At 33.6% G+C, this 20,536-nt stretch overlaps 2 protein-coding genes across 15 annotated transcripts; one reads left to right on the top strand and one right to left on the bottom strand.

The window, feature by feature from the left end:
• The first annotated feature begins 5,295 nt into the window (after positions 1 to 5,295).
• LOC102624417 (RNA polymerase II C-terminal domain phosphatase-like 2) lies at positions 5,296 to 13,418 on the top strand. Of its 11 annotated transcripts, none has more exons than XR_008055627.1 (19): positions 5,296 to 5,778; positions 6,027 to 6,497; positions 7,056 to 7,266; positions 7,601 to 7,758; positions 7,928 to 7,998; positions 8,098 to 8,203; positions 8,295 to 8,384; positions 8,659 to 8,791; positions 8,932 to 9,152; positions 9,227 to 9,284; positions 9,773 to 9,906; positions 9,985 to 10,038; positions 10,593 to 10,689; positions 11,010 to 11,421; positions 11,763 to 11,839; positions 11,919 to 11,969; positions 12,058 to 12,133; positions 12,243 to 12,306; positions 12,499 to 12,821. XR_008055627.1 is itself a non-coding variant. In XM_006480945.4 (17 exons), exons 1-16 carry the CDS (start codon positions 5,509 to 5,511, stop codon positions 11,920 to 11,922), a joined length of 2,316 nt encoding a protein of 771 aa, XP_006481008.1. In that variant the 5' UTR covers positions 5,297 to 5,508; the 3' UTR covers positions 11,923 to 11,969; positions 12,499 to 12,821. The 11 variants fall into 11 exon arrangements, 3 of the variants coding, with proteins under 3 accessions (XP_015386728.1, XP_006481010.1, XP_006481008.1); XR_003065806.2 differs by having other exon boundaries at positions 5,297 to 5,778; positions 11,010 to 11,170; XR_008055626.1 differs by having other exon boundaries at positions 11,919 to 12,133.
• A 322-nt stretch (positions 13,419 to 13,740) lies between these two features.
• LOC102625633 (hypothetical protein) lies at positions 13,741 to 17,193 on the bottom strand. 4 transcript variants are annotated; one of them, XM_006480949.4, is made up of 5 exons: positions 16,868 to 17,192; positions 16,488 to 16,524; positions 16,248 to 16,408; positions 15,183 to 16,148; positions 13,741 to 14,195 (listed from the first exon to the last, which is right to left on the bottom strand). In XM_006480949.4, exons 1-5 carry the CDS (start codon positions 17,081 to 17,083, stop codon positions 13,968 to 13,970), a joined length of 1,608 nt encoding a protein of 535 aa, XP_006481012.1. In that variant the 5' UTR covers positions 17,084 to 17,192; the 3' UTR covers positions 13,741 to 13,967. The 4 variants fall into 4 exon arrangements, 3 of the variants coding, with proteins under 3 accessions (XP_006481012.1, XP_015386730.1, XP_006481013.1); XM_015531244.3 differs by having other exon boundaries at positions 13,960 to 14,191; positions 16,868 to 17,193; XM_006480950.4 differs by having other exon boundaries at positions 14,048 to 14,195; positions 15,160 to 16,148.
• Positions 17,194 to 20,536: the final 3,343 nt, after the last annotated feature.

Below are 20,536 nucleotides of genomic sequence, written 5' to 3'. Positions count from 1 at the left end.
ATTATTTTAGGTGCATGCAAGTTTGGTGCTACTAATTACGTGTCAGCTGATGAATGGGTTTGTCAAGTGTTTGAGTTAGTGCTGTGTTGACAAGTATTGAGGTAGTGTGGAAATTGACTGTGTTGAAGTCCAGTCGTTGCTGTCAGTGCCACCTTTTTGCTAGAATGTCCCCACCACATCGAATATTCATCATCTACTGCGTGATGAGTGGTTTCCGTTACGTGGAATAAACAATGCGTCGTAAGAGATGCTTTGCTCGTGGTCTTGAGAATATATTCAGAGAGTCCAAGTTATTGGACTCAAATTGATTTTAACTTTTTTTCCTATTTAACGTGTTTATTTTTATTTTTTAGGTGGTGAACATTGTCGTTGTTATTTTCTTTTAATATTATAAAGAGATATTATAGTTCAAGATTGAATAGGCTTAAATTATAAATGTTCTAATTTTATAACGGCGCGAGACATTTTGAACCATTGACTTTAAAAATAAAATAAAAGAGATTTTCGGTTTACTAAAGAGTGTTTGACGATTGGTATATTATTGTTAATCATCTATTTTTAGACTAATTTGATTAATTAAAAATGGTTTCTTTCTCTTTCATTTTTTTAAATTAAAGTTAAAATCTCAATCATGTTGTTTTAACGTAAGAGAAGATTTTCACTTGATTAATTAAATATCCTTTCTCTCTGTTTATTTTTTATTAATTGAAGTGTAAAATATCACTCATGTTGTTTTAGCTATATCTTTTCTTTTGTTATTCGTTTAATTAAAGTTAAAATCTCACTCATTTTTGTTGGTACACTTTGCTGTTGTTATTTTTTAATTTTAAGTTAGAATTTTTGTCTGCGCTAGCAGCAACATTTCCTATAATAGAACTTTCGTTGATCATAGATTGATAGTTAAACTTCAATTTAAAATTTGGCATAAAATCACTACAAACAAATGTCTATTTTCTGACCATATGAAGATTCAAATGATGTAATATTTAATATAAATAGATACTTGGTGCCTGACGATGGTGAACAGTGACAAGTTACAATGGCTAAGGGTAGTCAGAGACAACTCACTATGGTTAGTAGTCATTAGTAGTTAATTAATTAAATTAAATTAAATAATATTAAAGACTGAACTAAAAAAATATAATATTAACCAGACCCGCTAAAACCCACGATGAGGGCGGGCCTCATTTGGCCCAAGGCTGGCGAATTGACCAGCTTTGTACTGACCGTGCTCTGTGTGTGCGCCAAACTTAGTGCCCACTGCCAAACACGCCCTAGTGATTTGGTTAACCCTTCTTTAACAATTGCAGGCGAGGGTTTCAGCTAGATGAATATATATCATATTTGACCTTAAATCTAAATGAAATTTTCAAATTTAACGCTTTAAATTTCATTTATAAAATTAATTAATAATCCTGTTTTGTTCCTTCCAGCTTCGTATGCTCGATGCGGGCATAAGTTTTAGGCCCACCTAAAATTGTATGTTGGGTTTGGGTTGACTGGTTTTTGCCCTTAAGCCCAATTAGTTACTTTGTCTTTCCGGCTTAGAGTTCAGGAGGAATGGATCCTCTCACTAACATCAAATTAATTTTTTTTTTCTTCTAACACACATAAAAAATTGTCTTGGATTATTTAACCGTCTGATGTTTTTGGACATATTATTTTATCACCAAATTTTTATGATTATTATTTTTCTCAATTAATATCAGTTTTTATCATTTTATTTTAACAAATTTTAAACATAAATGATAGTAAAAATCTTTTACCACTAAATTGTGTAACTGTAATTTAACCATCCATGTTTAAAAAATATAAAATTAATTATATACAAAGAAGTAATACTTTTTTTTCGATTGCTTATTATATATATCTAAAATAATTAACTAATAAAATTGTGAATATTATATCTTGTGAAATTCCTTCAACACTGAATATACTGAAATTCTTAAAATACCAATGCAACATTAGTAATTCATTAACAAAATAAAAGAAATTAAAACATTAAGTGCGAAAAAGAAATTGCGAACTTTAGTGATAAAATTATATGTTAGAAAACATTAGGTGGTAAAATGATGATATCCCTTTAAACGATAATAGATTAATAGTAAAAGGAATAAATGAATTTGTCTCATTATTACATTATATGGTTTTAGAATTGAATGTTCATTTCCTCATTTGATTCCAGAGAAAGAAAAACAAATAAATTTTTAAAAGAATAAAATTTGACTAATAACATAAACTAAATGAGATTATCTCATTAGAAGAGAATTTGGCGTGCGGTCAAAACAAAACTATATTAATTCATTTAACGTAATTATCAGAGGTGACGATGTCTCCGCTCCATTTATTTTATAATACCAGTCCAATTATAAATACACCCCACAAAAACATTGCAAATCAAATTATTTATAAATAAACCCTACGTATTACCAAACTACCCTTACATCAACATTTTTTACTCTCTTCTTCCTCTCCGATCACCGTGCATCCAAGCTTTAAAAGAAAGCCAAGCACACAAAACTACAAATGGAAGCCAACTGGCCGCCATCATCGTGAAGAATTTTGCAACTATCATTTGAGTTTTGGCACAAATAGACATGAACTGTTGAACTCTTGCACTGTTTTTCATAATTTTGCTATAACATATTTTATTAATGAGTATTGATAAACTAGTTGAACTTGGAGGTGATTATCTTGGTTAAACTTTGTGACTAATTTTTCATCAGGTGACATAATTTTTATACGCTCATTAAGCCATTTTGTGTTTTATTCATCAATTATAACAACATGGGCTAGATTGCTAATGCTTCTGATCATTCTGTTGTAGTTCAGAAAAACGAATGGTTTAAATTAAAAATAAAAAGGCACGCATGATTCTGTTGGAGTAGGTCAATTATGGCACCCCGTATTAAAATCAACAATAAAAATTTTAGTTTGGTAAGATTACATAAAGGTCTCAATCAACTAATTAGAACGAAATTGAAAATGCGAAGTACAATATATGAAAGTTTTAATAATTGGAGTGAAATTGTTTAAATAGTGGGGGAAAATGTCCCCATCTTTAATTATCACACACAATATATATGTATGTGTGTGTGTGTCTATATATATATATATATACATTCTTTTTAATGTTAGGAGATTTAAATATATTTTTTAACCTTATTTTTCTTAAAATTTAAAGTCAAATGATTTTTCAATTTGTCTTATAATCACCTATCTCAACCCTCACGGCCACTCGCACAAAGCTTTCTTTAAGAAAAGAATATCTACACCCTCAAAATTTAGGAAAATAGTCACCAACACTTCTAAGTTTTAAAAAAAGAATACTAAAACTCTCTTTTAACCATTATACTATTTATCTCTATTATTCTAGAGAAAATTAACTCTAATGTTTTATAATAAATAAAAATATAATATTAAAATAAATGTAATAATTTATACATTTCAAAATAATTTCAATATTTAAAAAATATTTTCCTATTTTACAATCTATTAGATATATTTTATTATATTAAAGTAATTTTTATTATAAATAGAATCACAATATTAAAATAAAGGGAAATTTGTAACCTACCCCCAAATAAATTGACATTTTGCACAGCGTCCCCAATAAATTTGACTTGTTGTACTGCGCACCCAAATAAATTGACACTTTGCACCACGCCCCCAATTCTGTTATTTTCTCAATTAAGTTTAACGGTGGAGGGGTAAAATTGAAAGTTTATTCCTTAAATTAATTTTAATGGGAATTCTCTTTATTGCAATTAAAATAAAAATCTTTAAAAAATTAAAGGAAAAATAATAGTGGTGACAATGTACATGTAACAAGAAATTTTTTTATTACAATTAAAATAAAAATCTTAAAAAAATTAAAGGAAAATAATAGTGGTGACAAATGTACATGTAACAAGAATTTTTTTTTATTAAAATTGAAATAAAAATCTTTAAAAAAATTAAAGGAAAATAATAGTGGTGACAAATGTACATGTAACAAGAATTTTTTTTATTAAAATTGAAAAAAAAATCTTTAAAAAATTAAAGGAAAAATAATAGTGGTGACAATGAACATGTAAGAAGAATTGTTTTTTTTTATTGCAATTGAAAAAAACCTTAAAAAAATTAAATGAGCTAAAAATTTTGTTTTTTTACATAGAGGGGCATTTTTGTCATTCAATCAAAAGTTAGATGGAGCCGTTAGAAATAACTGAAAAATTAACGGAATTGGGGGCGTGGTGCAAAATGTCAATTTTTTTGGGTGCATGGTGTAACAAGTTAAATTTGTTGGAGACGCGGTACAAAATGTCAATTTATTTGGGGGTAGGTTACAAATTTCCCTAAAATAAAATGTATTAAAATTTAAATTATTTTGAATATTATGTAAAATAATAATTTTAGCATTATTAGTATGTGAGATTTTTTTAATAGCAGAATGTATTTAATGCAAATATTTATTTAAAATATCTACAATAAATAAAAATATATGATTAAAATAAATATAATAATTTACATATTTAAATTTATTAAAATATTTTAATATTGTTAGTCAACTGCATATATTACATTATTTATATAATATTTGTATTTATTAATAATTTTAAAGCCTAAATTTTTGGGATAATAGACATAAAAGATATAATGGTCAAAAGGAAACCTTGGTGTTCTTTTTTAAAAAAATTGGAGAATGTTGATGATCATTTCTCCAAACCTTGTAGTGTAGATATTCTTTTCTTTTTTTTTTTTAAAAAAATATTATATTGCATTGTTAAATCTGTCTATTGTTTTGTATTTGAAAAGGATATGGAAACTATTTGAAAATTTTGATATCATGCTTATTTTAATTAAAATATATATTTATATTTAGGATAAAAATCCAACAGTCGTAGAAATCATATAATTTTATAATTTTATATTTTCACAACTATTAAATTTTTATCTAACGACTGCTACATAATCATGTATGTTATATAATTATGTAACATAACAAAAACCATATATTTAATTTGGATTTTGGAGGACTTTAAAAAGTATAAATAAAAAATGACGGCAGACAAAAACTGCCGAAGAAAACGTTATGGGCATGCGATCAACGGTTTAAATCTTTGTCCATCATAATGGCTTATCTTGATCGAGGTGCCACGTGTACCGACGTGGTCCCATGTCCTCCACAATGAGTGTGGCCATGTCCATACGCATCTTCCTTCTTTTGGTTGAGTCCGTACAAGGCATTTTCGTAAATTCAGCCAACAACAACGCCTATAAAATAAAAACCCCACCCTCTCGCCCCTATAAATACAACAAACTACCCTCTCATTTGAAACCGTCGACACAGAGGGAGGGAGAGAGTGAGAATGAAATAGAGGGAGAGAGGAGAGACAGCACTGAGTGTGAGGCGCGAGAAACTGGAATCCGAGAAGTCATTCTCCGGGATTTCGAAATCAACCAAAAATTTCCACACATTTACGATTTTACCTCTGAAACACTTAGTTTTCGAAACATAGCTTTTCAATGAGTCGTTTAGGGTATAAGAATATCGTCTATCACGGCGACGTTTGTTTGGGAGAGCTAGATACTATTCTCGTCTCGGACGAGAATTTCCAGTTCCCGAACAACGAGATTCGAATTCGTCACATATCGCCTAGTAGCGAGCGATGCATTCCTCTCTCAATTCTCCACACGATTTCTTCATTTTCGCTTCGTTGCAAGCTCGAATCATCGGCTCCAGTCGAGCAGCCTCATTTGATTAATCTTCACGCCTCTTGCTTCTACGAATTCAAGGTCAATTCACCTCGTTCCCAGTTTTATAGAATGTGAAATGATAGCTAGTTATATTTGTAGGAAATGTGAATGATTTGTAATTTTTACTGGTAATAGAGTGGTCTTTTAACTTAAACTGACGTGACGTGACATGATATGATTTGAAGAAAAATTCAAAGCAGTAAATGAAAAATTGTTAATGTATTTCCATTACAGTCACTTAATTGGCTTAGATAGTTTTGTAATTTTGGTTATAAATGATTGTGCAGACAGCAGTTGTTGTGATTGGAGACGAGGAGATTCATTTAGTGGCAATGCCAAGTAAGCAGAAGAAGTTTCCGTGTTTTTGGTGTTATTCAGTTTCGTCAGGTCTATACAATTCTTGTTTGGGGATGCTGAATTTACGGTGTTTAGCAATTGTATTCGATCTTGACGAAACACTTATTGTTGCCAACACGATGAAATCGTTTGAGGACAGAATTGAGGCTTTAAGAAGTTGGATTGCACGTGAGCCGGATCAAATACGGGCTTCAGGAATGTCTGCTGAGTTGAAGCGGTACATGGATGATCGAACGTTATTGAAGCAGTACACTGAGAATGATTGTGTTATGGATAACGGGAAGGTGTTTAAGGTTCAACAAGAGGAGGTTCCTCCTCCATCAGAGAATTATGAGAGAATTGTTCGGCCTGTGATTAGAATTCCAGAAAGGAATCTTGTTCTTACTCGGATTAACCCTGAGGTTGCTTTTTTTTTTTTTGGGGTCATGGCTATTTATTTGTTTTATTGTTTATTCTGTTGTGCAGTTTCTATGATTTATTTGGATTGTGTGGATTAATGAAACATAAGTTCGTTGACTAGTGATTTGTTTACCAATTATATGTTTGTATAATAAGAGGATAGAAATTGGATATCCTTAAGTTGTGCAATGATGGATGTTGCTCACTGCATGCTTGCTTATGCACATCTCTCATATGTCTTATGATTCAAGGATATATTTTGCCATGCTTGAATTAAAAAGATCTTGGAAGTACTGTGATCAGTTAGGGACGTGCATGTGTATGAAAGAGTTCTTGTGGGCAGATATAGGTGTGAGAAAGGTTGCTCTAACCACAGTTGCTGTTCTAATTTCCTGTTTTTAAGCACAACGTTCAGTAATCTGGAGTAGCTTTTGCTTTTCAATGATTTTGGGGAACTGTTTAGAAAACGAGGAAGTGAAGTTCATCCTTAAAAAAATTTGAGTTCTGTGAAATTTAACATTGTTTGCATTATCTGATTGTTGTGGCTGTTTTTTATGTAGAATCGTGATACCAGTGTGCTTGTGAGGTTACGACCTGCATGGGAGGATTTAAGAAGTTATTTAATTGCAAAAGGACGCAAACGATTTGAAGTTTATGTTTGTACTATGGCTGAAAGAGATTATGCCTTAGAAATGTGGAGGCTTCTTGACCCAGAGGGACATCTGATAGGTTCAAAACAACTCTTGGACCGAGTTGTTTGTGTTAAATCAGGCAAGCATTCCCAGCACATTTTGGCTTTAATTCCTTGGTTGGATCTTGATGCATTATCTCTTTGGAACATGCTATTTTTGGAAGTTATTCTATCATTCCCTGTTATTCTAGGTGCTTTCTTGGAGCTAAGTTGCAGATTTTTTTAGTTTACCATTAGCATACTCATGATCAATAGTTCTATTAAATTGAAGTCACTGCTGGTGATAGAAATTGGAGTTCCATTTAATAGTTATTAATCAACATAGAGTTTGAAGATATGTTACTTTGTTTGTGCTTCTGGTACATTGTAATTAATGTCAACTGTTAAACCCTTCTATTATTTTCAACTTAGCAGGTTCCAGGAAATCTTTGCTAAATGTCTTTCAACGTGGTTTGTGCCATCCAAAGATGGCAATGGTTATTGATGACCGTTGTAAGGTTTGGGAAGATAAGGACCAGCCTAGAGTTCATGTAGTTCCAGCTTTCACTCCATATTATGCCCCTCAAGCAGAGGTACAGAGTTTGTCTTCACAAGCTTATGCATTATGTGTGATTCCTTGTCCTTTAATTTCATAAGTAACATTTCTGCATGTTTTATTGGTGAAATGTGATAATAACTAAACCAACTATATGAGTGAATTTTCATTATGATCTTTGCTTTTTCTCTTCTGGTGGTTATCAGACAGCGAATGCAGTTCCAGTCCTCTGCGTGGCAAGAAATGTTGCATGCAATGTCAGAGGTTGTTTTTTCAAGTAAGATCCATTTATTTTACGTAGTCAATGTCTCATACATGACAATGGAGTTATAACATTTGGATATAAATTTGATTTCTTATGCCATAATTGTACCAGGGAGTTTGATGAGAATTTATTGCGTAGTATATCTGAAGTCTTTTATGAAGATGAGGCGGTAAATTTACCTGCTGCTCCTGATGTGAGCAATTACTTGATGTCAGAGGTATTTGAACTGAAAATATGTAATCTTTTAATTTGTTGAGTGAAAATCCATATTGTTGTCATGTGCTTATGTAGTTGTTGCTGGATTACAGGATGCCAATTTTGCACCAAATGGCAGCACTAATGCTCCAATGAGTGAAGGACTGAACGGACTTGAAGTGGAAAGGAGACTGAACCAATCTGTAAGTTTAAAGTAGTTTTATGGTGAGAAATAGTTCATATATAGTTCTTCGTTCGTTTGGATAGAGTCTTTATTAATAGAATTGTTTCTTCAACAATAATTGAATGGTGAAAATGCAGTTTTTATTAATAGAACTGTTTCATCAACAATAATTGAATGGTGAACTGGCATCATTTTAATCTAGTATGTGTTCTTTTTAATTCTTAATGTTTCCTTGTGTGCAGTTGAATGGAAATTTGATGAATTTTCTTTATACCTAAAAAATTTCATTTCAGGATGAGAAATATGTTGTGGACTCAGGTTTGCCTTCTATGAAAAATAGCTCTGATTTGAAATCTGAAACATCTCTGCTTCCTGTTGCTGTTGCTTCAAATGCCACTGTCCCAGCAACAGTTGTGCCTTCTCAGAGTATGGTTTCTTCTTCTTTTTTTCCCCCTTCCTTTTTTTTTTTAATAACTCAGAATGTTTGTTTTGATGTTATGATTTACGGTAAGATATACCTGAATTCTTGTTCTCATAATTTCCTTCTCTTTTGTTCTATGTTATAGAACCTGGTTTGCTTGGAGCTCCCATTAGGCGAGACAACAGCTCTATGAAGCATGGTTTTGATTTAAGGAATCAAAACTCAGCTCAACCCCCTCTACCTAAATTACATGGGCAGGGAGGCTGGATAGTTGAAGAAGAAGTTAACCGAGTGCTTCCAAATAATCGCCCTGTTTCCATTGCCACTGGTTTACCCTCACATGCCTCCCAAGCGAAGGGCGAAGAGGTTTGTTTTGTATTTCCTTTATATTTATACCAGGAGTAAATAGATTACTTGGTTTAATTTTTGCTTATTTTTAGGCAATTATGGCACATGATTTGCATAAACAGAATCTTCCACCAGCAAGTCAGCCTCCAGGTATGTGAAGTAATTAAATTTGTGCACATCTATCTTAAAACACATCCCTTCACATAATTCTGAAATTGATGTATGAACATTGCTGGTGAACAAAACGATCTGTCATTAGATTTTCGCTTTCATTATGCAGTTGCTAGGAACAGCAACGTAGCCCATGCTCAGCGCGAAGAATCAGTGAAGAATAGCTAATGATGCATTAGTTTAATGTTTTCTTTAATTGCGAGGTCTGGTAGCCAAACCACAAACCATATAACCTATCTGACATAAGTGTATCATTTTGTTTTTTTGAATTTTACTCCCACAATCTAGGAGACTCAAATCCTCCACCTTATGGTAAGGGGAGGAGGTTCCAACCAACTCAACTAAGGAGTTATTAGCGACATTAATGTATTTTTGAAGTAACTATAGTGTGATGACAGTCTTCTTATTTGTGATAGAATTATGGAATCATAGATAATCAATGGAGGGTTGATTGAACTTTCTTGCAGAGATTGGGGTATCCCAGAATCACGTGTCATCAAATAGCAGAGAATTCCAGACTGAAGGTGGAAAGACGAACTTGCTACCATCCTATCTGTCTATTGGTGTGCTACAGGAAATTGGAAAGAGGTGCAGCTCCAAGGTACACATTGGTTTTTCCTGAAGATTTGTTTTCTTACTGCATTCTTTGGTGCTGATCACATAGCGCCCCATGGTGCAGGTCGAGTTCAGGTCTGTTGTAAGCACGAGTAAGGATTTACAATTTTCTGTTGAGGTTAGTCAAAAAATTGTCTTTTTTCTATTGTCGGTCGGTTTTACATTTGTTTTTGATCGTTTATAGCATTGTCATTTTCTGTTATCCTAGATAGGTTTCTTTCTGTGAAATTCTTATAGAATGATTCAAGAATCAACTATTTGATTAATTTAAGGAATATTGTATTATGTTTGATCTTTCTGAAGGAAATGGATATTGTCAAGTGAATTTTATTTAATATGTCTCTTGTTGTTAGATTGTAGCTAATCTCGTTGATATGAACTATTCTTATTATTTAATTTGCTTGAGGTTGGAAGGCTGTTTTTCTTTTGATACTTGGAGGATATATTGTTTTGCAATTTTAGGTCTTGGGTAATTTCACGTTTAAGGGGTCCAGAAACAAACTATGGTTCTTTATGCCAAATTTTCCCTCTTTTTGTTCACTGTCTTTCCATCTTTGATAGTAACTCAGGGAAAGAAAAAGCTTGAGTAGACTAAGATTTTAATGAGTTGTGAAAGCCCAAGAAACTATCTTTGATTCTTTTTCTCTTGACTTGGAAGCTCATTTTATTCAGGTTTTGTTTACTGGTGAAAAGATAGGCGTTGGAATGGGTAAGACAAGGAAGGATGCTCAACAACAAGCTGCTGAGAATGCCCTTCATTACTTGGCAGGTAAGGCTAATGAACTTTGAAGCTAGACGTCTTTATAGTCTAGATCATGATATAAATTATCGAGGTGAATGATTTGCTAGGAAATCAATGTTATTGTGCCTGGGAATATATACTAGTCTTCGGGGTTTTTTATGCATAATGTTTAATGTTCATTGACTAAGTTCGTGCAATCAACTGTACGCATATGAATATTTTATTCACCTTTGTATCTTTTTATTTTCTCGCCTCAAAAGCTCTTCTTGTAGTTCATTTTGGTTTCAAGTTGTGATCATATATGGCACAAATATGCTGAATAGTTTCCGTTGTGCATGGAATTTCAGAAAAGTATGTAGCATATATCACACCCCGTTCTGGAGCAATGGACAGAGATTTCGACAAGCTTTCTCTTGAAAATGAAAACGGATTTCTGTGGGACACCATCATTTCAGAATCAAATGAAGGGCTGGGAGAAGACGGGTTACGCAAGGAAAGCACTCCTGAGGTGGGGATTTCTGGTGATGCTTTCAATAGTTGAATTGATTTCTTTGTTCAAAAAAATAGGTGATGCTTGGATAAAGGGTATGTGGGCAAGAAAATTCCAGATGAGGGGTAGTGTTATCTGGAGGGAAACCACTCCTTTATTTTGGATTTTTGCATTGCACCAAGATTTGAGAGCTAGAACACTGAAGAGTAAGCTGGCTTCATGTCTGCTACTGCTGCCTTAACCAGGCTCCAGTTTTTCTGTTTTAGGAGGTAAGGGCTTGGTGGTCAGTCCTAGTTTCTACCCGTTATCCAAGTACTCCCATGTACTCAATTCAGCTGTTTTTTCTCTTTTATGAGAGGATGAACAATTCATATGCAGTAACCTCTTCTTTCTGAATACCAAATTACTGCAGCTTTGCCTCTGTAAATAAGTTTTAGTTTATTTTCAAAATGTATCCTTTGCTTATGCTGCAAAAGTTTTGTAACGTGTGTGATGCTATTTTTTCAGTGGAATAGACTTTGTTGCACTTTTATGTTGTTTTTGTCAACTCAATAAATTTCTACAGGACTGATTTAATTTGTTGTGATTGCTGATACATTGATTTGTGTAGGCTTCTGAAGTTGAACCTGGGAGTACCTATGCCAGTTTGGGGAATCAGCAAGTGCAAAAGCGTCCCAATGTCCCCAAGTAAGATAAGACAAAATGGTTCAGAGTTCATCTTTTATTTTATTGGCAGAGTAATAACGTGCATTGTTATTGTCCAAAGGTAGGGAAGATAGGAGTGGAGGACGGACTCATCTCAATTAGTTCTTTTGGGGTTAGTACTTGGACTATTTAGCTAGTGGTTGCCTTCTTCACCTCCTGTTGAATATGACTGAATTCTCAATTCACCTTTTGTAATTTAGCTTTATCAAACTGGCGCATGAAATTCTCTCTCGCTTATTTTTTTCTTTCCCGGCTTTGAGATGATTAAGAGTGGAGGTTGGTTAAGGGAGTTTCTGTTCATGTGCAAGTCATGTGAAACTTGGTGCTTTTTCTTTGTTGCTTCTTCAATTTTTCCTGTTTATGTACCACATTTCTGTTGATGTAGAATCTAGCAATCTTACTAAATAAGGGCAGTGAAGTAGTAGGAGAGAAGTCGAATGGTGCCAAAGGTAGAGGGGATTCACTAGTCGGTTCACTAGTTTTCTGCTTTTATTCAGATTTCTTTTGGGTCCATTTTTCAAATTTTGTTGAGCATGGTCATCCGTGTTCCCTGATGCTTTGTACAGCTTTTCTACATTTTAAATTTATAGCCTGGTGATTAGTACTCTTGGTTTCTTATATTAGAAATTTCTTGTTTTCAGATTATCAAAACTTATTCCGAGCAAAAGGTTGAAAGACGAACCACCGCAGACCTAGATAAACTTGGTCTTTCAGAACACTATTTGGCCTTTTGAGTTTTTGAACATGCAGATTCTTGCATCCCCAAGCAGAGCTGAAGTTGGCTCATCTTGGAGGTGATAAATCTCTTCAGTTTTGTTTTCTTTTGCAGAAAGATGGGCTGTTGTTTTTCAGTTCACCCATTTTCCTGCTTATCTAGCTGTAACTCTCTTTAGATGTTGTAATGTGTAACCTTTGCTCTATAGATATATAATCAAAGAATAAATCATTCAAGTCTCCTCTTAAACTACGAGTTGCTCATTGTTGTCAATGTCATTCTATATAATTCTTGCATCATCAAATACTAATTGAGTCGCAAACCTACGTTGTATTCTCCCAACCCTCTATGTGCTTTATGCTGATGTACTCTGGATGTTCTATAATCTCAGGATCCTGATTGTTTGGTAATTGCAATGATTTATGATTATGTGGGGTGGGAGTTTTGGAAATAGTGAACTCGCTTTTTTGAACACGCAATCTTATTGATTGGGTGCTAAGTCTTGCCTTGTATTTTCAGTGGATACTTTAAGCAACCTTAGACGTACGCCGTACGCTTCAAATGGATACCAACGAGCATCAGTTCCAACTTCCAAGGTATCAAAACAACGCGTTGGTAAATGAAGATGACCATGATTAGCAATTTTAAAAGGAGTGGGACTAAAGAGATGCCGTGAGCTCTTTTGACTTGGATTAGAAACATTTTCCAGATGTTGAATTGATTATTGTGAAATTTAATGACTTGCTTCTTACATACAGCTTTGCGAACGTGTATAGCTTTGATATATTTTCAAAATTTTCCCTTATCCAAGTGCTTAGGTATTAAAAAAATAATTGTTCATTCAAATGCAGCCTCTGAATCTTGCTTGCCCCTGAACTCCAAATCTGGACTTGAGTAATAAAGAATCAAAGTTCATTTGGTAGGCATAGCATAATTCTATCCATTCAGATCTTCAACCATATTACAGAACGTAAAATATTTGGTTCATAGTTTAATGCAAAATTTAACAATACAAATGTCATGTAACGGCATTGCCAACCAAAACATGAGTAGCATAGTCCGCTTGATTAGCACTTGATTGCATTTAGCATTCAGGACATTTAGGGAACACGTAGAATCTATTTAACTAATATGTTTTGCGACACAAAAGGTAATCAATTCTAAGTAGTACACGAAAATGACCTCCTGATATACATTCAAAAGAAGAACAAAATCCTGGGCAACACTTTAACATAGTAGCATACAATAATGACAGGCTCATAAAGAAAAAGAATATCTGTACATGTAGCAGCCACTATGAATGCTTTAGGCTTCTCCTCTTTGCCTAGGCACTACAAATTCAAGCACCATAGTCACAGGTGGCAAAACTTCAATGCCAGCTCTGTCAAGCTTAATTTACAGCAACCCTAGATTTGAAAGTAGTGTCTGTAGAGTTCTGCGACCCCAGTTGATGTCATTTTTTATGACATTACTTTCCAATGGCTTTGCATCAGGATGCTTTTCTTGTCTCACAACCTGAGGCTTTTCTATGAGTTCATCTTCAAGCTGTTGGTCCGCATTATTGAACATCTCAACCTTTTCATCCTCACGTCGATCACCCAAACGTTCTTGCTTCTCATCTGACTGGACAATAATCAGCCTCAGTTAGTTAAGGAAAAATTGGAGAATGCATAGATGTTAATATTAGTACTTGCAACAGGAGCAATATCAATTTTGCAGCAGAAGAACTACAAACGGTATTAACTATTTCTTTCTAGCAAAGGTCTCATATTTTACCATTATATATATCGCAGTACAAACCAGACCGTTAATACTGAGGTCAATTCTGTTTCATGTTCCATTTACTATGGAAATATGTTTCCAGATGAATTTGGACTTAACAGAAATGCTTAGTATACTGCTGTTTTTTAATAAATTACTAAAGTTGTTGCAGCTTTGAAAGTTTATAGGTCTAGCGAGGGGAACTGAGTTTTAGATTGAACACAGTACTACTTTTCATCTGCAACAATGTAAACCTAGTCCCATCATTCGAAGAACTGGCTTCGAAGTTTTGTTGTGTGATTTGAATACATGGTTAAACTTAATTGCCGATGGTGGAATTTAAGACAACAATATCATTGCCACCTTTGTGTAACAATGATTGATTAAGATGCAACACTTCAACATTGACAAAACAAAAGAGCTTCCCTGCTGGTACATACTATCTTCAGAAATTCTTTTTACCAAACATTGATTTCAAGATACAACTCACATGGATTCTACTAACATTGGTAAACATATGGGTAAAGGAAACTGGGGATCAGCGAAATTGCTTGGCAGGTAAAATCCATCTTTGTGTAACAATGATTGATTAAGATGCAACACTTCAACATTGACAAAACAAAAGAGCTTCCCTGCTGGTACATTCTATCTTCAGAAATTCTTTTTACCAAACATTGATTTTAAGATACAACTCACATGGATTCTACTAACATTGGTAAACATATGGGTAAAGGAAACTGGGGATCAGCGAAATTGCTTGGCAGGTAAAAGCAGTAGAAGAAAGAAAGAGAAACAAAGGGATTAAAAAATAAAGAAAACAACTGACCATTACATTCATCAAGCAGTTACCTCTGGTGAGTTGTAGTTCATAGCTTCATTAATTCCAACTGAAGCATCAACGGAAATACTTTTCCGATCTTCTTCTTCAAATTCTCCTTCATCTGATTTTGGTAACGGAGTCAAACCAGGCACTAAGACTGCATCTCCTTCAGGAGTGATCAGATTTCCCTCAACATCTGTGCTTGCCAGATTCTTGTTCGCTGTGGCTCTGCCATTATTTCCTAGAACATCTTCAGTCATCATATTCTTATTAGCCGAAGATTTCTCCTTAGGATAACTAATGTTGTCAGCAGTCAGACTGTTGATTGTTGCAGCACCGCCACCATTCTTGAGAACATTTTCTTTCTTCTCTGGTTGACTACTTTGCTTTTCACCAAGCATCTTGTCACTTGCATTCGGTACAGTATCCTCCTTGGGATAACCAATATTTTCTGCAGTTAGATTCTTGATCATGCTGCTTCCCAGAACTTCTTGTTTGGTCTTCGTATTCTTGTCATCCGCTGCAGCTCTGCCACTGCTTCCGAGAATTTCTTGTTCTATCGTGCTATTCTTGTTATCCGCAGATTCCGCATCTGGTTGACTAATTTGCTTCTCACCGAGCATCTGGTTAATCGCAGTGGACATAGGATCCTCCGTAGGACAACTAATATTCTCCGCAACAATAGACATGGGCTTCTCTGGTACCTCTGCTGAATTCACGTCGCTATCAACAGCAACCGGGTTATTGTCTATATTTGAAACTGGCGCCTCTTCTGGCTGAGTAAAGTTTTCTGCAACTAACATTTTTGAGGTAACTGTTGGATCTTCCTCAATTATTTTCTGCTCATCAGCATGTTCCCAGTCTTCGAAAACTGTGATAGTATTCTTAGTTTCCCAGGCTTGAAAAATCCTATCTGGGCCAGGTTGCCATACAATCTGGCCTGTTTTCCCTTTCAGTATAAACTTGCACTGGATTGTTTTGCTCACAGGTACATCCTAAAATTAAAAAAAAAATCAAAATTTGTCAGTAAAGAAAAAATAATCAGCCATATGTGTATAGATAGGAATATCATTTCACCGGCAATTCCTACTTACGATCTCAGCAGTCCAAATATGGCCATCTGACCAGTCCAATGGTATTGCACTTGTAGGATCCCATAAGCCAAGCATAGGATCATCCCCCACTAAGAAAAATTGCTCGCCGAACAAGCACTCTTTCTGTAACTGGAATTTGACATGCACAGTTTTTGATTCGTCTGCAGAGCAGAATCATGAGATTCAGTCTAACTATTGCCAAAAATAAATCAAACTCTCCAACAATCACGATAAGCTTACACGCTGCAAGAGTTTGCGCCCCAGTCTCCACTTTTGCCTGCATCAGGAATACATACAATTCAAAATCAGTCCAAAATTCACATTATAAGAGAGAACATTTTGTACTACTAACAATCACTTCTTTCAAATTTCCTCTGTGCTCCTCCTTCCCATTTGATCATATGGTTAAAATAAGCAAAAATAAGCACATCAATTTGCTTAAGAAATTAGAAGGTCCCTATTACATAAACCTTTCACTGCCAGAATCCTAAAAAATAAACACAAAAATATTGTAAAAGCACCATAAGCATAAGCAATCAAATGAACAAAGATATCAAAAAAACCCAGAAACGAATAAATAAAATAAAATAAAAAACAAAAAACGAAAAACAAACACACACCTGGCCATCAGAGGAGGAGAGAGCAGAAACAGGCTGCAAAGCCGCGGCCTTGTATTGCAAGAACCGAGCATTAAAAAGTTTCTTGGATTGGAAAAACAAACTTTTGGGCTTATTATTAATACGAAACCCTTTAGAAGACAAGAAGCCTCTGTCTCTATTATTGTTATTATGATTGTCAACGATTATCTTTGAGGCAAAACTCGTTAATGTTTTCATAACTCGACTCAACTCAACTCAAATCGAGTACTCAACTCAGTATTGGCTGTTTGTGTTTGTGTTTGCGCTTCAGTTTCACTATATAATTCTGATGATCAGTGAGTGTGAGTGAGTGATTGTTGATTGATAAATACTGACAGTGGGTCCAAATGATCGGATCCGATTCCACGTGGGATCCTGACGCGCATTAAAAAGTTTCTTGAAATTGAATCTGTACCTGCCTTTTATTTAACTTTTTTTAACTAAAAAACGTGAGAAACCGAGAATCTCTCTCATCTATCCAACTGTCTCCATTTCCAGAGGCTAATAATTAATCAAACCGTCACCGTCACGGTTTCTGCTTTCAACTTTATATCCCCACCGTCCATTTTAGTGGAGTTTATTGCCGCCTGTCCCACGTGATTTCATTTTTCAATTAATTAGCAACTTCTCTTTCTGGCTAAGAAAAATCCTGAAGCTGTAAAATTTGCAAAATATTCAAAACTGCAGTACCAAGACTGCCAGCACCAGGAGCCCGGCGTCACGAGTTCCTATTTTGAAAATATCTTGAAGTTTATCAATTAGGTCCCTGAATTTTAAGTTTTATTGAGTAAGTACATTATGTTTTCATTTGTAATAAAAAGCGCCCTAACCTGTGGGCTAACGAGCATTTTACCAGGCTTAAAGCCCAGTTTTCTAAACTCATCGACGGGCGGCGGCCTTGGTATATCCGCAGAGTGGTGCTACTAGCACCCCTCTATTCCTCTCGTAAAACCCCTTTTGTTTGGTATTTACAATTTTATCCTCTATATTAAAAGCAAAAACTTATATAATTAAATTCACCTCCAATTATTTTATTTGGTCATTTTCTCCATTGCAAATATTATAAATTTTGTGAATATAAAAATGAAGTCGACCGTCAGAGAGTAAGAATTTGATATAAACTAAAGTTTTATCCTAATTTGTATTTGGGGCATAGAAAATTTTGCAAAGTTTTTATAGATTACTAAGTTTATGAGCATGTTAGGAGAATCAAACTTGTGCTTATTTTATATAAATAAATTAAAAGTACATACACTTGACTACTTGAGTAAACTACATTGGGGTGTGAATGAAAGTAAAAAGTAGAGGATTGACTTTTATTATTTAGTTGATCCTAAAAGAAAATGTACAAATATAATTTTATCCGTTGGATCGTTGAAATTAACAGAGAGAAAATGACTTTTAAGCAGATTGAACTTTTCATACTTTTAGAAGGTAAATTAAAATATGTCAATCTAATAAGGAGATAAAGTGAAATTAACCCTAATGAAAGTACTAAAATACAATTTGAGCAATTGTGAATATTTTCACCTTGGATAGCTGAGAAATTCTGGGTTCTTGCTTCAACCACCAAGGAGAAAAAAACTCATTGATAAAATAATGTAGGCCACAAGCAAAGAGCAGACTGCAGGCTGCAGACAGCAGCATTATTCCTGTGGAGCCTTGACATTATTACTAAAAGTATATGCAACCATTTAATTAATTTTCAGTTTCTCTGTAAATTTGATTGTGGCAAGAAAACAATTAACTAGCAATCCTTTTATACATGGATATCTAACATCCACTTTGAATTGTACAAGTTGAATAGCAAGCAAATACTACAAAAAAACCACATTATTTTGATGCCATTGAACTGCATGAGTTTTCTGATTTTCAATTGTTTAATTCATTTTTTTTTTCAACTGTGTGAACTTCCTTGCATTTTGCTGCTTTTCAAACATCGACGAAAACTATCCAGTAGGTTATTATTTGTATGTTGTGTTATGAAGCAATTAACAACTTCAGTATCACAATAAATTAAGCAATAGACATGTCCAAACATAATGTATATATATTATCTATATATCTATTGCCATTGACTACCGAAAAACTAATCAAGAATGCACGAATCTATATATGCGACTTGATCATATACACTAATATATGAGTTGAAATTCTGAAAATGAGATTGAACCAAGTGGGTCAACTTACTAATATGGAATCAGCATCTGTTGATGCATTTTACAAGTTGGGAAAATTAAATATTGGTAAACGTATAGAGTGTTAACACAGACTAAACTTATAGATAACTATTTGTTCATGTAATTTTGAGATATATATTTCTCACTGTCAATGGGTGGAATGGGTCGAGCTGCGCTAAGTCCATTGAGATTTTTTAAATTCATTTAAACAAAGAGTGACGATATAAGAAAACAGCTCTATTTTCCGGATTCCTCGATGGCAAGCATCATTTAAGAAAAAGAAAACAAAAGAAATAACTTATTGTTACTTTTTCTTTTTTCATTTTTTTAGTACAATTTCTTGTACGTTGTTATACTATTTGTAGTTTCATACTGGTTAAAAGCTTCCATTAATCTCTGTATGTTTGATGATAATTAAAATCTGAGATTAGAGCCTGAAAATGGTGGAGTGGAGTTAATTTGATATTAGATTTCGTTGTTCATAAAATAAAACTATGGGGAAGATTTGCATAAATAATGACTTTTGCTCGAGTGACAATAAAAAAAAATATATATATATTCTATTTAAGCTATAACAACAACATTTAATTAAGGTTTTTATATTTATATGAGTTTTGATGAGTCTCTGACATAAAAACACTGTTTAATAATAGTTTCATTTAGTAAGGTTTTATTAGGTATTTAAGTTGTTTAGTAGAGTAAAATTTAAATATGATAATTTTAAGAGTAAATTTATTTAATAAATAAGTTTAATGAATAGTTTACAAAGTTCAAATAGCCTCTCTCATCAACTTATTTTTTATTGGTCCAAATAGACGTATCAATTTTTGTTAGTGAAACCATTATCTGCAGTCTCTCTAAAATAGTATCTGAGTCTAGGTTTAATTCCCCAAACGAGAAAGCTCTCTATGCAAGGATTAATTTATAACCATTTCTCAAAACTAGTGAATATTAATTCAATATCATTAGAGATTGTTAGTTGTTATTACTCCTAGTCATAGACCCTGAGCAAGCTATACACCGAATCCTATAAGTTTCATATCATTTTATTCAACTTTGCCAAATTGGAAACAGAATATATCACCAAATTATAAGTCTATCAATTTCACCAAAAATAATCAAATGCTCCGATTAAAAGTTTACGGAAGATTTGGCTATAACCATGTAATCACCTTAATTAAGTGACAGTATAGCTCGTTGTTGGGAAATATGTCTTATTTTTCAATAAGGATTTCCTAAAATATTTTCTTCTTTAGTAGGATTTCTATTTAAGAAATAAATGATTTTCCCTTCGGAACTTTACTTATTCAAGGAGGAATATTACTAGTATAAGAAAATGAATGTTTCTCCTATAAAAGATAATCACTAGATATGAGAGGTTGGCTTCACTTGTTTGTATAATATAATAGTTAGTTCTCTGTAAGTAGACAATTTCTACTGTGAGAGAAACAACACGTCTATTTAAATATTG

The sequence above is a fragment of the Citrus sinensis genome, chromosome 6 (genome assembly GCF_022201045.2).
Source record: "Citrus sinensis cultivar Valencia sweet orange chromosome 6, DVS_A1.0, whole genome shotgun sequence".
Classification (NCBI taxonomy): domain Eukaryota; kingdom Viridiplantae; phylum Streptophyta; class Magnoliopsida; order Sapindales; family Rutaceae; genus Citrus; species Citrus sinensis.
The sequence above is the reverse complement of the archived record's forward strand: the minus strand, read 5'-3'. Positions and strand labels throughout refer to the sequence as shown.

What these genes read in the sequence shown, in the direction of transcription:
- LOC102624417 (XM_015531242.3), top strand. Translation starts at nt 5,509, where the DNA reads ATGAGTCGTTTAGGGTATAAGAATATCGTCTATCACGGCGACGTTTGT. An exon ending in ATTATGCCCCTCAAGCAGAG is followed by an intron (nt 7,759 to 7,927) that starts GTACAGAGTTTG and finishes GGTGGTTATCAG; the next exon opens with ACAGCGAATGCAGTTCCAGT. An exon ending in ATTTACAATTTTCTGTTGAG is followed by an intron (nt 10,039 to 10,592) that starts GTTAGTCAAAAA and finishes CATTTTATTCAG; the next exon opens with GTTTTGTTTACTGGTGAAAA.
- LOC102625633 (XM_006480949.4), bottom strand. Translation starts at nt 17,083, where the DNA reads ATGAAAACATTAACGAGTTTTGCCTCAAAGATAATCGTTGACAATCAT. An exon ending in TCTCCTCCTCTGATGGCCAG is followed by an intron (nt 16,525 to 16,867) that starts GTGTGTGTTTGT and finishes TTCCTGATGCAG; the next exon opens with GCAAAAGTGGAGACTGGGGC. An exon ending in GGCGCAAACTCTTGCAGCGT is followed by an intron (nt 16,409 to 16,487) that starts GTAAGCTTATCG and finishes TCTGCTCTGCAG; the next exon opens with ACGAATCAAAAACTGTGCAT.